The following is a 15087-nucleotide window of genomic DNA, read 5'->3' as shown; positions in this document are numbered from 1 at the left end:
GTGCCCTTTTGCCAAAATCTCATGAGCAGGGAAAAACTTTAAATAAATATTTATTTATAATAATTAAAAGACATTTTGTACTATAGAAATTTTCATTTTTAAAAAGAAAAGAAATTCTATTTACTTTTGCTTGCCAAATAAATAATGTTGTAGATTTTTTCTCAGTGCCAGTATAACAAAGTAAGAAAAGCTTAACCCATGACAGCCCGCGCGTCGCAACACGTAGCACAGTTTGATTAGAACAAAACGAAGCCGCAGCAAAGGCAACAGAGGAGTAACAGCAACAGCAGCAGCAGCCATGATGTTGCATAAATTTAAGTGCCACAGATACAAGGCGCAAGATACAGAAACGAGTTACAGATACATCAAGAAGCTGAAGCAGGCGCGCCACAAGATGAGGTCTCTCCTCGGAGCTGAAGTCAAAGTCGGACTCGGAGTCGGCGGCATAGAAATGCGGATGCGAACTGGAGACCCCACTTCGCATATATACACATACACACACAGGTACACACAGGCACACAATGTATAGAGTATATGGGTATATATCGGTGTCTACCTCCAGACGGACTGCGGTGAAAGAGCAAAGTATCTTAGTATCTTAACATTTCAAATCCGCTGCGGTTCTCTGTGGAAACGAGTCTGGAAATTGGGTCAGTGGCACAGTATGCATGGCATTCTCCGGCTCCGTCTTTGTATCTGTATCTTTAGCTTTTTCTGTAGTCGTACTCGTATCTGTAAGCTATATATCCATACCGACTTACATACATACGTATATTGTATATCCCCTACAACCGTGTGGGCTTCATTTCTTCGCTACTTCTTCGGTCTTTCTTTGGCTCTTTCTTCTTTGGCTGGCTTTCTTTGTGGTCAATATAATGATTCTGGCCGACTGGCTGGTTCGGTTTAGTTTGGTTTGGTTTGGTTTCTTGGTCGCAACTTGACTGGGCTGCTCGCATATTTTTGTGGCTACTACTCCATTTTATGTTTCTTTCTTTATATTTGTGGCCGAACGTGCCTCAATGCTACGCCGTCAGGTTGCTAATGGGACCTTAAAAGCGGGTCCGTGGGGCGTGTGGGGCATAAGCAATGGGGCAACACCCAAATGTCACTCGCTTACCTTTGAGATTCCATCTAATGCTGAAATTTCCATACATTACGCATACGACATGTGGACCACGGAAGCTCAAAAAAAAAAAAGAGTAAATGAAAACACTCTGGCGATTCGTAGGCTTAGTTTGTTTTGCACATTTTGAATGACATTTGAATTTATTTAAATATAATTAATTAAATATTAGGCATTAAAGTTACGAAATAAATATTTACAAATCGAAATGTGTTGAACAAAATTCAAGTTTGCTTTTGTAAAAATAAATAAAATTGCACGATAACTAAAATAACACAATTAATATTGTCATTTCTTTATAGAAATGATACATACATATAAATAAAAATTAAACTAATTTAGGGTTGCTTTTTAATTGTTGGGTTTCTTTTCGGGTGCTGAGTGTGTCCAAGGATTAAGTATAAATAATTTCGGGTATATCGAATATAATTTAAGTTTAAGATTAACGTTAAAACTTTAGCAACAAACTTTTTAAAAAACAAATTAACAACGCATTACGATATTGGCTAAATTAAATCGAGTTTATTACTTGAGTACATTGCTAACGATTTTCATCATTTCCATCGATTTCGATTTTGATTTTTAACGTTTTCATATTTTGCAAATTAATTATTATGAATAATATTTTGCCAAGCCCGCTACAAATTCTTATGCCTATACATTTTTATAAATAACATCTTTCCATTGGTTTGTACATTTTACGATTAATTAATTTAAAATTGTTATTGCTTCTGCTTGATTAGTGTTAATTTAAAATGTAATTTGTATGCGACACTTTTTCAGTTTTCAACATGATGAGGTACAGACAACATTCAGAACTTTATACAACTTCCTCTCGATCCCCCGTCCTTAATTGGTATTATTGTCTAGATTGTTATTAAATATTAAATGATTTACCTGTGCCAGGACCTTGGTTGCTCGAAGTTCGCGTCCCTGCATCAAAACAGAACAACAGTTGCAGAATGACAATTGGACGCTTCGTTGTTCTTACATTGCTTGTGGTCTCTTTGGATTTTCGAAACTAAACTTTTCTGAAACTAAAACTCCTAATCATCTGAAAAATGTACCCTTTTCTTGATAAGAGGTAGTAGGTTGATGTCAAGCTAAACTGCACTAAGAATGCTATTCAAATTTCAACTGGGCAATGTCTGTACTGAACGAAAATATCAAATATACTAGCTATAAAATGTTGTAAACAAAGTGTCCTTTATCCTTCTTGGAGTTTTTACTTTGTAGTTTCTTTTTTTCTTTCTAATTTTTTAATTTTCACTAACTACGAATAAGCGAAGAGATCAAAAGCAACCAACAACAACGAATATCAAAAAGTGTGTGTATGTCACTGCGTGACCTTTTAAGTGTTTCTCTATATATATATATTAATATATAGACTGGAAAATCTCCGAGTTCTGAACGATACTCGGACATTATCCTGGCCCAGCACTGACACACACACACACACAGAGAACGCAGGGAGAAACCATTCGACAGACTATTTAGATCCTTGGAGAAACCAAATTGCAAAAAAACATAATTTACTAATTTACGAGAATTTTCATATTACTCGAAAACAATATTTAAGGCTTTTAGTGATTTGAAATCACTTGAAACGCTGCAAAGTATGTATATATAGTATTGCATACACTTAGGCACATTTTCAAGAGTTTTTAAATCCTAGAGACTTCGGTGGTACTACCCACTTTTGAAACCCGACCTTATTGTTTTTAGATCTACAAAGATTTCTGGCATTTTTGCTTATTGAATTTTGGCGTTTTTGGTAAGCATAATGCAGCTTTCAAAAAGTCCACAAAGTGATTTCTGAAAGCTGATTATAACCGTTCCGATTTCGGCCAAATCAGTATATGATCTTATTTTTTCTGTGCTGGGAATGGAATTTCTCCCTGGGAGATGCTACTGGTTGTTCGGCTAACATAACATAAAGCTCGCGGAGGAGCGTCAGTCACGCCCAATTCTCTTGTGTATCTGTTGATGTTTGAGCAGGTGCGCCTTCTGGCGAAAGGCCTTGGCGCAGACGTCGCACCGGAAGGGCTTCTCGCCCGTGTGGGTGCGCAAGTGCACCTTGATGTTGGACTTGTTGAGGAATCCGCGATTGCAGATGCTGCACCGATGCACGGGCTTCTCCTTGCCGAGCAGGCCACTCAGATCGCTGGCACTGAAGCCGCTGGGCGAAATGGCGCTCATTTGGGGCGTGGTGGGTGGTCCACCGCCCTCGCCCTGCTGCTGTTGTTGCTGTTGCTGCTGCTGCTGTTGCTGGTTGGACTTCTTTTGGGATCGCGATCTCTTGGCCTTGGGCGCTCCAGTTCGCATCTCCGAACCCGTCGTGCTGGCCGTTGTCGTATGCGGATAGTTACCCAGGAGATCCGGCGAGCACAGGCCATTATCCTTGAGGGAGAGGCCCGATGCTTGCATGGAATAGCCACCCTGCTGGTGGAGATTCCCCGTCGCCTGATTGTTGGTCGGATTACTCAAGTAGCGCGGATTGATCATCAGACCATTTGGATTGTCCGTGGTGCTGACCACCGAACCGGGTGGACTACAACTGCTGCTGGTGGCCGCCGCCAGTTCATTGCAGTACGAGGTAGATGTGGGCGCCTGGGGATCTCCCTTGATCCCCGCTCCTTGATTCGCTCCTCCTCCGCCGCCCGAGGAATTGCCGTTGGGCGGGCCATTCTGGAGGCGATTCTGTAGCAGGGGCATGTAGCCATGGCTCAGTAAACTCTGGAGCGTGGAACTACTGGCATGCATGGGCAGTGGACTGTGTGGCAGTATAAAGTCACCCAGCGAATCCTGCTGCGAGACCAGTACCTTGGCCGACTCCTGCTGTATGCAATTGCCGTCGATCCAGGCATCCAGATCCATCCAGCTGTCCCGCGTATCGTTATTGTCATCCTTGTCCAGTTGATTCGGCACCGTGGTGTCCGCAATTGCGGAACCTATGATGGCGGCTATATCATCAATGGAGTTCATGTCCACATACTCCGTCAGATCTTTGTAGATGCGGACGCCGGAATTGTGCAGGGAATCGGCCACCTGGTCGATGGGCGTTAATGTGGCTATGCTGGGACCGGCTCCATTGCCATTAGCTGCCGATCCCGAACCGGATCCGTTCATCACACAGCTATCGGCCACGGAGTAAAGCTTAGAATCTAGTTGACTATCGGCGAAGAGCTTCACGTCCGCCAGGCAGGCATCGTTGCCACCTCCTCCTCCGCCGCTCCCGCTGAGTACACTTTCTGGTAAGCAGGTGGAGGAGGATACTATGTTGTGCTCATTGGAGTTGTTGGAGTTGCTATTGCTGCCTCCGCTCGATTGCGTGGTGGATGTGGGATTCGATTGGTTCTGCGGGTGATAGGCACTCTGCATGTAGTTGTTGTTGCTCTCATCCGGCAGCCTCTGGGCAATGGCATGGTAATGGTGGCCGGAGATCCCATTGATGGACAGGTGGCCCGTGTAGCCTGTGAAGGGCGGCAGTGGCTTTAGATCCGACAGCGCATTCAGCGACGATCCGTTCAGGAGCAGATTGTCCAGCACGTCCAGCGAGTTCTTCTGATCCGCATCGCTGGGCAGGGAGTCCAGGTCGTGCTCCAGCAACAGCTTGTGTCCATCGAGCAGATACTGATCCTGGGCGGAGGTCTGGGGCGGTCCCCAGCACGGACTCATCAGCAGGCTCTCAACTTCCGATTCACTTGGGCCGTTCATGCTGCAAAACTTCATTGTCAGTGGACCCGGGCGATCGAGGCGAATCTTCCGGCGATCCGAGTGTTATCAGATCCTACGCTATTCAAGGTCCAAGTTTTTACTGGAAAGAGGTTAGATAACAAATAAAATCTTTAAATTATGTGAGGGCTAAGAAGCAGTCTTCTCTTATTAGTTAGTTAGAAAATAGTTAGAAATAGTTGCCAAATTCGGCCTACAAAACATAACAATGTTAATCTCTTCCAAAAATACGAAAATAATTATAAAAATGAAGCATTAACTTTAAATGAACCCATATTAATTAAACTTGTATCCCAAATTCCTCTGACTACCACATCAAGTGGAACTTCATTCATCAAAATTAAGCTTGGCCCACTGATCCATTCTTAGATAAAACATCTACCAGATTTCTTTAAGACAAAGAATAATCTTGGATAATAATTAAGCTCATACTAGCTTTCCACTGTGCTGACCCCACCTCTATATAATTAATATCAGGTTCTTGGCGACCCACCTTACCGCCCTGCACTTGCTGACAACCTGACCCATCGATTCCGACCCACTGATAGCCCTCACTAATGATTCTTTAATATGAAAATATTAAACAAAAGTCGGACCCGCCCGTTGACCAAAAATATATCTTTCCACGGGGCTTTCCCACTCCCGCTTCTTCCAGCCAAATAGAGATTAAGTTAAGACATTCGATAAGCCTTAATGTCCGTAAACGAAAAGAAGCAGTCACATGGGATGGATGCATAGGAAACGAAGAAGAAACGAAAATCGATACCAGAATCGGCCAATAATAATTTCCAACCGGTATTTGGGTCAAAACATTAATAATCAGTTAAATTAGCATATAAATTGGTGGCGAGCGAGCGAGATGGCAATACCAAGTGGGAAAGAGACCGCATTTGGCTACGAATGCGCGATCGTAGTCGATATTTGTATGTCGATGGTGCACGCTTGATTGGAACCCAAGTGGAAGTTCTTCAACGGAGCGACATCATATAAAAGACCGACAACGAAAGCACCACAAAAACACACAGGTGTAGACCCAAAAAACTTAGAGAAGAAGAAGCAAAGTCGGCCCACACTAGCCACCAACAATTATATACACTGAACAAAATATGAGAAAGCAATATTTAATACTAGTTACATTAACAGAGTGGTAAAATAAAAAAATGTTTGATTTAGTAATTAATATTTCAGCTAACATGGATATAAGCTAAATACTATTTTAAATGATATAATGATACAAGACTTTTAGCTTTTTTTTTAAAGTGTATAAGTTCATTTGGTTAACTAGTTGGAACACAAAACGAAATGAAATGAAAGAAACGGTAAAGCAGCAACACCCCCCTCTTTCTTTTTCTCTCCCTCTCTATCACTCCACTACCTTTTGTGCATAAACAGTTAACTTGATTTCGAGGCTTGGCCAGAGAGAAGAAGACCAAACAGACGAATGCGAAGAAGAGGCAGAAATCAAAGCTAGACACTGTCCAGCTGCAAAGAGAAAATTTCGCTTTCAACAGGTTGGCGCTGGCAACATTTATAGCCCCATATTGCCGGATCTACAGCAACATGTTGCCAGTTCAGCTAGCATGCGGAAAGAAGAAGAAGATGAAGCGGCAACAACAACAGCGACTCAGTCAAGCCAGCTAAGCAGGCGCAGCTAAGCGTGGCGGCAGAGGAGCGGCAGAAAAACTACCGTTAGCCGAGAGACGAGAAGAAGAGACCTGCTGACATACTTCCGCGATCGGCAAAGCCCGAACGCTTTTGCCGAAGCCCGGCTTCGCTGTTTCCCCCACTCTCCACTAAGCCTCTCTTTCTACTTCTCTTGGAACTCCCTCTCTCGCTCTGCCATTGTAATAATTGTGGAGTTTTTGGATGCTCACGCTCATTCTCATTACAAACTTTTTGTTGGCACAGTTTCGGGGATTCTTGTTGTTGTTTCCTTAAGCTCGTCTTTGATTTTATGAATTTTAAATTGCAAATGAGTACACTCAGAATAAAAGAAAATGCTTATTATTTTTGAAAACAGTAGTTATAAATTATTAATGAACATTTCTCTGAATATATATATAAAATTTTCCAAATTTATAAATTTCTTTTTAAATATCAATTAATATATTAAAAATAATCCCAATAGTTTTAGTGTTTTTTTGGGGCGCTAAAAACCTGACTGAGTCCAGCTATTATAATTGGCGTGAAATATTTTATGGCAAACAAAAACGCCACTCATTCCCATTCCCATTCTGAATCTGAATCAGAGTCGCCTATTGTTATTGTTTGACTGCGCGTCAGATTTTACACATTTTTGTTTGGCCGGCGTTTTATTGTGGCTGCTACATGAGCATTTTGCTTTTAATGAGCCACATTGTAACGGTGTTGTGCTGGTCCGTTTGCATTTGAATGCCCACCGTCCCACTCACACACACACACCCACTTCGGAAGACTCCAACACCATCACACAAATCGCGGGGGCGCGCCGCACAATGGGCCTCTATTGTAATTTAAGCTTGTAAATGGTCAGAAGCCTCCACAATGGACAATGTCAGCCGACAAAGATCGACTGTGGGGGCATTATAATTACTGCTATATGTCAGTCAACCGGGCCGAAAACCTTTAACGGTTATTCCGAACGAATTAGTGCGAATTTTTGACAGCCGAGTGATTTTATGACCGCTCAGCTGTTTTCATATACGGTTTAATGTGTTGATGACGCTGGGGTTAGATTTCGGGCAATGGCTTAATTATATAACTGACAGCTATCTATTAAATTGTTTCTTAATAGTTTAGTTAAAATGCATAATAAAATTTAGTTTTCTTGTGAGTATATACAGAGCAAAAAATTTACTGAAACAAATGACTTAAGACACGAACTTGATATTAGTATGGTACCAAACTCAATCGAACTACCATAAAAAGAAACGGTTAACATTGAAGTAACATTTTGTCATATTCAGAGACTATGGGAAACTATCCGCCATCTGATAAACGTTCTGCTAATCCAGTATGGTGTAAAATACCTACAGATAAGCCAACAAAATCCCTTCACAAATTCCTTGGACAATTGATCGACCAACTATCTCAGGTCGAAGACAAAAAAATAACTTACTTAACCATCTAACTGGCAACTAAATGTCTGACCCAAGCAATTGACCAGCGAAATGAACTCTAAACTGCATCAACAACACGAACCGAACAACAGCTGCTGATCAGATGGAAATTGAGTTCTTAACGTTTCCTAGAAAACTCGAACGGAAATTGGTCTTAACCTTTGGCGGCAATCAACTTCCGTTTAAATGTTCGAACACGATGCGGCGGCAAAGGTCAAAACGTTTTGGCCAAAGTCAAGCTGCAAACACTTTCCACCCTCCACCTCCTCACGGACCCGAAAATGAAAAGAAAAATCAGGTCGGCATTGGCTGCCACAAGGCGGATCGCTGGAAAAAGCGAATGAAAAATTATTTGATTGCAAAATTTACAACCGCAAGAAAATCAAAATAAAAAACAAAACACAAAAAAAAACCGCACGTACCAGCTTCCACTGTGAAGGAGAAAAAAAACTTTGACCAAGACCGAGAAGCCGAAAAAAAGCCTCGGAAACGTGTGGCTTGCATTGAGGTCGCCATCAGTCATTGAAGGTTTGCGATGCTGTGAGCTTGCCACCGTGCCTCATGCCCCTGCCCCTTCATCTATCTTGGCCCACTCGGATGTGGATGCAACAATTTGTTGGCAGTGAAAAGCGAACGAGCCGAGAAGCATAAGACTCCAGTTGGCTAGTCGGCCGCCTGAATACTCTTGGATGCTCCTACTTAAGTCATAATAAGCCGATTTAAATTCTATTGGTTGGTGCCTGTCTGGGTTATCAACAAAATTGGGAGTAAGCTGGTGGTTTTTCCTAAAATTCTTAAGCTAACTGACCTGATTTCCTGCACACAATTGGTTTGTTTCGCACTTATTGATAAACAAAATGGAATTTTGAATATACTTTTATACTTAAAGGGTGTTTAAGCTATTAAGAACCGGACTCTGAAAGCACAAAACTGGAAAACCGACTGGCCAAGGCAGTGGCGGTGGGAAACGTGCTTGGTTCCCAATTCTCGATTCTGTGCTCTTGGTTCCAGTTCCTCATCTCCTTGGCAGCTGCGCACTTGACCGCACATGTGGCACGTGTGCCATGGTGGGGAATGGCCTAGCTGTGTGAATTGTGGCATGCCCCTCGTGGACCCCGCCGGAATGACTAACTAACCCACAGACAGACGGGGAGCCAATGCCAAGCCCATCCATGCAGACTGGTCAGCAAATAGGCGCAGCACTTCGCCACAGACGCTATCAAAATCTTGTTTTCTCAAGTGGACAGTGAAAGAAATTTGAAGTCGAACTTAAGTACACAGTTTCTTATATTTCAGGTTCATTTTTCTAAGACAATTTAAACATTTTCTCTCAGTGTACGAGGGGAATACGGCCAAGAGACTTGAAGTCTTTAGCAAATGGGTGGGCGTAGTTGCCTGATAGCTGTCTATCTGCACAAGAATTATGCTGTGCGAAGTGTAAATTGGGTTTAAATTAACTACTCTCGATGAGATGAGAGATAGATGTTGTGGTTTGCTCTAAATAATTTCAAAAAAACCTGTTTGAGATAACCAAATGTTTTTTAAATTTCTGAAATGCTCAAAATTCTTTGCAGATATAAACAGGTTAGTCTCCCTGCTTTGCCCCTACTCTAGATATTCGTGTATCTTTCGCTCCACACATCTGTTTAATCTTTCATTAAACTCTTGTGGTTTTATCGTCGGCGGTTTGTTTAAGCCATGAATGAACTTCTGGCACACCAATTTGCTCTGGTCGGCACTTGACTCGCCTCGACATAACTTCCCGGGCATCCAGGTCTGGTCGGGAACTACAACTGCCGTTAGCTTCCACGGGCTCCACTCCCTTTTTGTGGCCAACATGTGTCCAACAAGCCAGATGACAAGTTGGCGATGGCGATAAGGCCGGCCTGAAAGGCCAGCAGGAAGGCTTGGCTTGGCTCGGTCCGACTTGGCGATACTTTTATGACCGAGGCTGTATGCGAGAAAGAGATGTACTGGAACTCTGGCACTCTTCATGGGTAGTGGACCCTCCACGCAGCGGATCCAAATCCACTCCCTGGAGGCCCAGCAACAACTATGCAAATTTTTGTGTAGTTTTTATGATGCTTAACTATTTTTAGTCGCCGCTTTTTTGTTGTTATTTAAATGCGGTCCGCCAGTGTGTGTCTGTGTGTGCGTGTGTGTGTGCGTGTCGAGACTCTATTATTATTATTATTATTATTTCTCGTTCGTGGGTTTGTTGTGGTCATCCGAGAGCAGCTGAAGCCAGCACAACCATAACAACAACCACAATGACAGCATGTCTGGCAAGTCCCAAAAAGCATTGCCCAGGTCAGCGAACTTTTTTCTCTCCGCTGGCTTTGTGAATAATATTTGCGTAGTTTATTCCATTTGTAGTTGTATTCCTTTTCGATCTGCAGCTAAATGTGCAAATTAAACATAAAAGTTTTGCGATGAGGAGACTCCTTGGCAGTTGTCGGTTTAAAAATATTTCTGAACTCATTTGCATACATACAAACATATTTGCCAAATTATTTGATCATCTTTAGAACTTTAGTAATGATCACATAATGACTGAAGTTGATTGGTCGGTTTGAGCTGAGAAAAATTAACAGACAAAAGTCCCCGTTTTTTTACAGGGTTCATAAAATATTGATAAATGTATTAAAAATCTTTTATATTGATAACTCAGGTAACATTTTGTATATATAATATTTTATTTTTTCATACAATATTATATAAAATTTGTAATAGCCCGAAGCAACAATTAAGCAAGGCACAAATACTTTAGTTTCACCTTTAAAAAATACTAATTTCTCAAAATTAGTGCATCAAATTAATGCGATACCTTAATTATTCGAAAGCTTATGGCTAAGCCAAGCTCAAGAACTTAATTTCGTTACAATTCTTGTAATTGATATGTTATGCTCGCCTTCTCATTTGCTGTCTTCACGGGAAAAGGCCCCCTTAACTCACCCAGCACACCTCTTAATTAAAGATCGAATCGCAGCCGATTGTGAGCTCAATTTTGAAATTCAATTAAAAACCGAATGAAGAAAAAAGCAGAAAATTTCAGAGAGAAAGATATGGAGGCAGCAACGAAAATCTTTAACCCAAAATGCAACTCAATGCTCAGCGAATTTGTTACGCTTATTGACGCCGCCAGACAGCTGAAAGAGTTGGTGTTGATCTTCATGTTGATGCCGGGCCTATTCCATATACCAGCTAACTCTGGCTTACACTGAGAAAAATTCGGATAAGAACTAAAAAGTATAAGATATAAACCGGAAATCGGATACAACTCAGTTATTTTTAAAGATGTGAAATAAATTGGAGTAAATTGGCAAGACAAAGATTTAAATGCTGAACTATAATATTTTTCTTAATTATTTATTATATTAAAATAATTGTTTTGTTTTGGCTAATCACCTATTTTAAACACCCAAGACTATTTGGCCTTCCTAACTTGTACCCTAATATTTTTCCCAGTGCATCTCTATCTCGTCCGCTTTGCTTTGTTTTTGGGGGAACTGCCGCTTGCCGAATGAGTAAGCGTAATTTTGCGTCATCTAACGGTACAAACAGCCGCTACTGTTGTTGTTGCCATTGTTGTTGGAGTTTTTTAATTTTTTTTTTTTTGGCTGGCATTGCCATTCCGTTCTTACCAGCCGATTGTTGTTGTATTTTAGACCATTTTTGTCAGACAAACAAACGGTTTTATGGTTTATTTTTAGCCCGTCCAACGGCTTGGCAACAGTAGCCGCCCTGCCCCCTTCGCAACCCCCGCCAAAACTTCCCCTTCCCTTTTACCGAAAAATATAAAAAACGCTTAAGTGCTAGCTGTAAAACGAAGAGAGAAGAGGAGGAGCACTACTTCTTACTTCCGACTGCAGTGGGCAAGTTGAAGTTCGTTTTGAGGTCGCCTAAAGACGCTTAATTGTTTTGGAATCATTATATTTTCCAGCTTGTGAATTTTTGGCTGCACATTGCGCATACGTCACGTGGGAAGAGCCGAATTTTATCGATTAAACGATAAAAGTGTAAAATCCGATCAACTAAAGATGTTTGTTTGAGGAACACCTTCCAAGATTCCCCACCGGGAATATAATAATATAATTTCTTGTAGTTTTTTTTATAATAGAAAATTAATATGTAGAAGTTCTCTTAGTTTCCTAAAGTTTTCATTAACATAAAATCCTATTGTTTACAAAAAGAATTAACAGATCTTAAACATATCTTTATAATGAGATCACAATGTGTTTATTCACATAAATGGCATGGAACAATCCAGACCTATAAAAACTTGGATTTAACACATTTACAACAACATTGAATTTAATTACTGAGGCTGTTCGTAGCCAAGAATTTAGTATATTAGCTAGCTAGTTAGACTAATGAGAACATTTTTCTGCAATAGTTTCTTCACCTCAAAAAAAAAAAAAAGAACTCAGCGCCAAAATCCGTTCCCACTTCTAATTAGCATTGTATCCATCTCGGGATGCCTTGTCACTGCCCATTAGTGGGATGTGAATTTCACAATTGTCATAAGTGGAGCCCTACGGATGGTAACCCACGTTCCTTAGCCCAATCACCATCCCCCAACCCCCCTCGCGATCCACCTGCCTGTCTAAAGGCCGTCTATTTGTATTTCATAACAGGTGAGTAATATACGAACATATCGGAAACGATTTCGGTCAATGACTTTTGCCTGATTTGTTTATAAGCCAGAATTGAGAATATTCTTCTTATTTGCGGGGCCGTTGACTTGAGGAATTTCGGTTTGTTTGGTTTTGCACTGGCTTTGGTATATTGGGGTAGAACATTCATTGATTACTTACTGTTACGAAATTGCAGCTTCAGCTAATAGGCATTTTGAAAAATATACCCAAAAATTGATCAACGTTCTGTGTCAGATGTTTTCTGGAGCTTTCTGTTTAAGTTTTGCTTTGCGGTAATCCGTGTTCAATTATATAATAATCCTTGGGGGTTGTAATTTAAAAATCCTCATTAGGTTATCATTTATATATATTAGTTTTTGATGATTTTTTGGCAGATTGAATTCAAAGCATTTAAGATAGAGGAGGTGGGCAAAATTTAAAACACCAAAAGAGGATAAATAATAAAAGACCAACACCGAAACTTTAAGTGAGGAGAGTAAAAAATAAAAATAATATTTTTGTATACTCACAAAAACAATGGGAGGAAGACATAAAACTATGCAAAAAATAATGAACGGGTAGTAGTACGAGTAGATTGTTTATTATGTGTGGGATATAGATATGAATTGCAGCACTGCAATCTGGGATGATAGTTCCGTAGTGGATAGTGGTTTAATTTGGATTGCTTTCCAATATTCTTGGTTTTTATCTGACTTTTTGCAGTATGTACAATGAAACAAATCAACGATTTCCGGGTTAAAATATTTACAACAGCGTTTTTAGAAGTATTTTGCATGTGTATTTCGTATGTTTTGTTTTGGTTTTTAACTTTTTCTTTAGCGTATTTCCTTTTTTATTGCACTGTTTTTGTTCACTTTTAGCACTTTGTTGGGGATTTTGGTAGTTGGATTTGTAATGTATTTGACAATTTCTTTAACTCGTTGTCAACCATTTTCACAATTTATTAGCCGCATTTTAGCTCAATTAAAATTTTGCGTTTTTGTTCACTTCTTTTGCGATTCTTATTTCTCTTGTATTTTCGCTGTGCGTTTGTTCTAATTTCTGTTGCTTGCTCTTTCGATTATTGCCACTTCACATGTTCGCCACTGTAGCTGTAGCTGTATCTGTATCTCTATCTGTGTAGATGTCTGCGAAGAGGTGGAAGAAGTCCACGTCCACAATCAAATCGAACCGAACCGCGAAAGAACGCAGACACTGGGTGCGCACAAATCCGCAGACGTCAAAGGTAGAAAGCCAACTGTGCGCAGGCGCAACACGAAAAGAAATTTCCGAGCCAACGGCGACGGCGACGGCGACGTCGACGCTCGCGCAGATACAAAGATACAAATCACGTTCGGGTCCGAGTCGGAGCGGAGCGCCGGAGAGCATCGCAACATGTTCGAAGCGCAGACCTCGGCTCCAACGTGAGTTCAAAGTCAGGGCTAAGTTTGTTTATGTTGCTTAAATGTCGGCAAAAGCGGCAGATTTTTTGGGTTTTCGATATAAAATCAATTGACATGTTACTTGTAATGCTTTGCAGTTGTAAATATATTTAGCCCTGTGCATGAAATATTAGGTTTTAGTGTTTAAAATTTGTTTTATTTCGGTCACATCGCTTAATTTACCTTTTCCAAATAATTAATTTTTAAGTAGAACATTTTTAATAAATTTATTCTATTGCAATCTCAAGCTTATCTTAACATTTATTTTTCCTTAAATTTCATGTGCTGCTTCAAGCTCATACCTGTTTGAAGCTGCCATGCAACTTGACCTACTTAGTAAAAATTTAAACATTTTTTCCTGTTATTCCGCCTTATAAACATGTTGCCAGCAATTTACAGTTTGCCGGGGCCAGCAACATGTTGCCAACGTATAGCTTGCTTTATGTTAAATTTGTATTACCAATGCTATTTTCATTTTTTAATTATTAAAAATACGTCTGCAGAATGTAAAATATTTCTTTACCAATTAGTATATTTTTATCATTTTTTCTAGCACTTAAAAGTAAATACTTATTTCATATATTATTTATATGGTATTCAGCAGCGGCTGCATTTCCTTCTTGGCACTTGCCATTGTTGTTCTTTAGCCTGATTGTTGTTATTGCTGCCACTGACACTGCTGCTAATATTGTTGTTGTTGTTGTTTTAGCAGTGCCCGTGCAGTTAACGGTATCGCTTCGAAAATGAAAGCTCCGAGCAGCGCTCGCAGGTTGCAAAGTTTTGTGTGGATTTTTGTGTTTTTGCTCACGACTTTTTTGCCACAACAGCAGTTGCTGTGATTTTGTTTGTTGATTCAGTACTCTGCCAAATTGGTAGTATTATATATTTTAAGAGCCTTTATCATTTTCCATATATTAATTTCTGATTGTAAAATATTTGTAAAAAACATTTATGTACATATGAAAGTTCTTAGTTCTATAATGGTGAATATGACTAACTATTGGACGACTATTAGGGTATTTGACTATTCGGCATTTGGTACTACCAATCCC

General features: G+C 40.4%; 1 protein-coding gene across 2 annotated transcripts; it reads right to left on the bottom strand.

Annotated features, from left to right (window-relative positions):
- Positions 1 to 1625: 1625 nt before the first annotated feature.
- Positions 1626 to 14008, bottom strand: LOC27209373 (ichor). Of its 2 annotated transcripts, XM_039294996.2 has the most exons (3): positions 13124 to 14008; positions 12774 to 12914; positions 1626 to 4940 (listed from the first exon to the last, which is right to left on the bottom strand). In XM_039294996.2, exon 3 carries the CDS (start codon positions 4853 to 4855, stop codon positions 3077 to 3079), a length of 1779 nt encoding a protein of 592 aa, XP_039150930.1. In that variant the 5' UTR covers positions 4856 to 4940; positions 12774 to 12914; positions 13124 to 14008; the 3' UTR covers positions 1626 to 3076. The 2 variants fall into 2 exon arrangements, with proteins under 2 accessions (XP_039150930.1, XP_039150931.1); XM_039294997.2 differs by lacking the exon at positions 12774 to 12914 and having other exon boundaries at positions 13124 to 14007.
- Positions 14009 to 15087: the final 1079 nt, after the last annotated feature.

The sequence above is a fragment of the Drosophila simulans genome, chromosome 3R (genome assembly GCF_016746395.2).
Source record: "Drosophila simulans strain w501 chromosome 3R, Prin_Dsim_3.1, whole genome shotgun sequence".
NCBI lineage: Eukaryota > Metazoa > Arthropoda > Insecta > Diptera > Drosophilidae > Drosophila > Drosophila simulans.
The sequence above is the reverse complement of the archived record's forward strand: the minus strand, read 5'-3'. Positions and strand labels throughout refer to the sequence as shown.

Excerpts from the sequence above, each read along its gene's own strand:
- LOC27209373 (XM_039294996.2), bottom strand. The coding sequence starts at position 4,855 with ATGAAGTTTTGCAGCATGAACGGCCCAAGTGAATCGGAAGTTGAGAGC.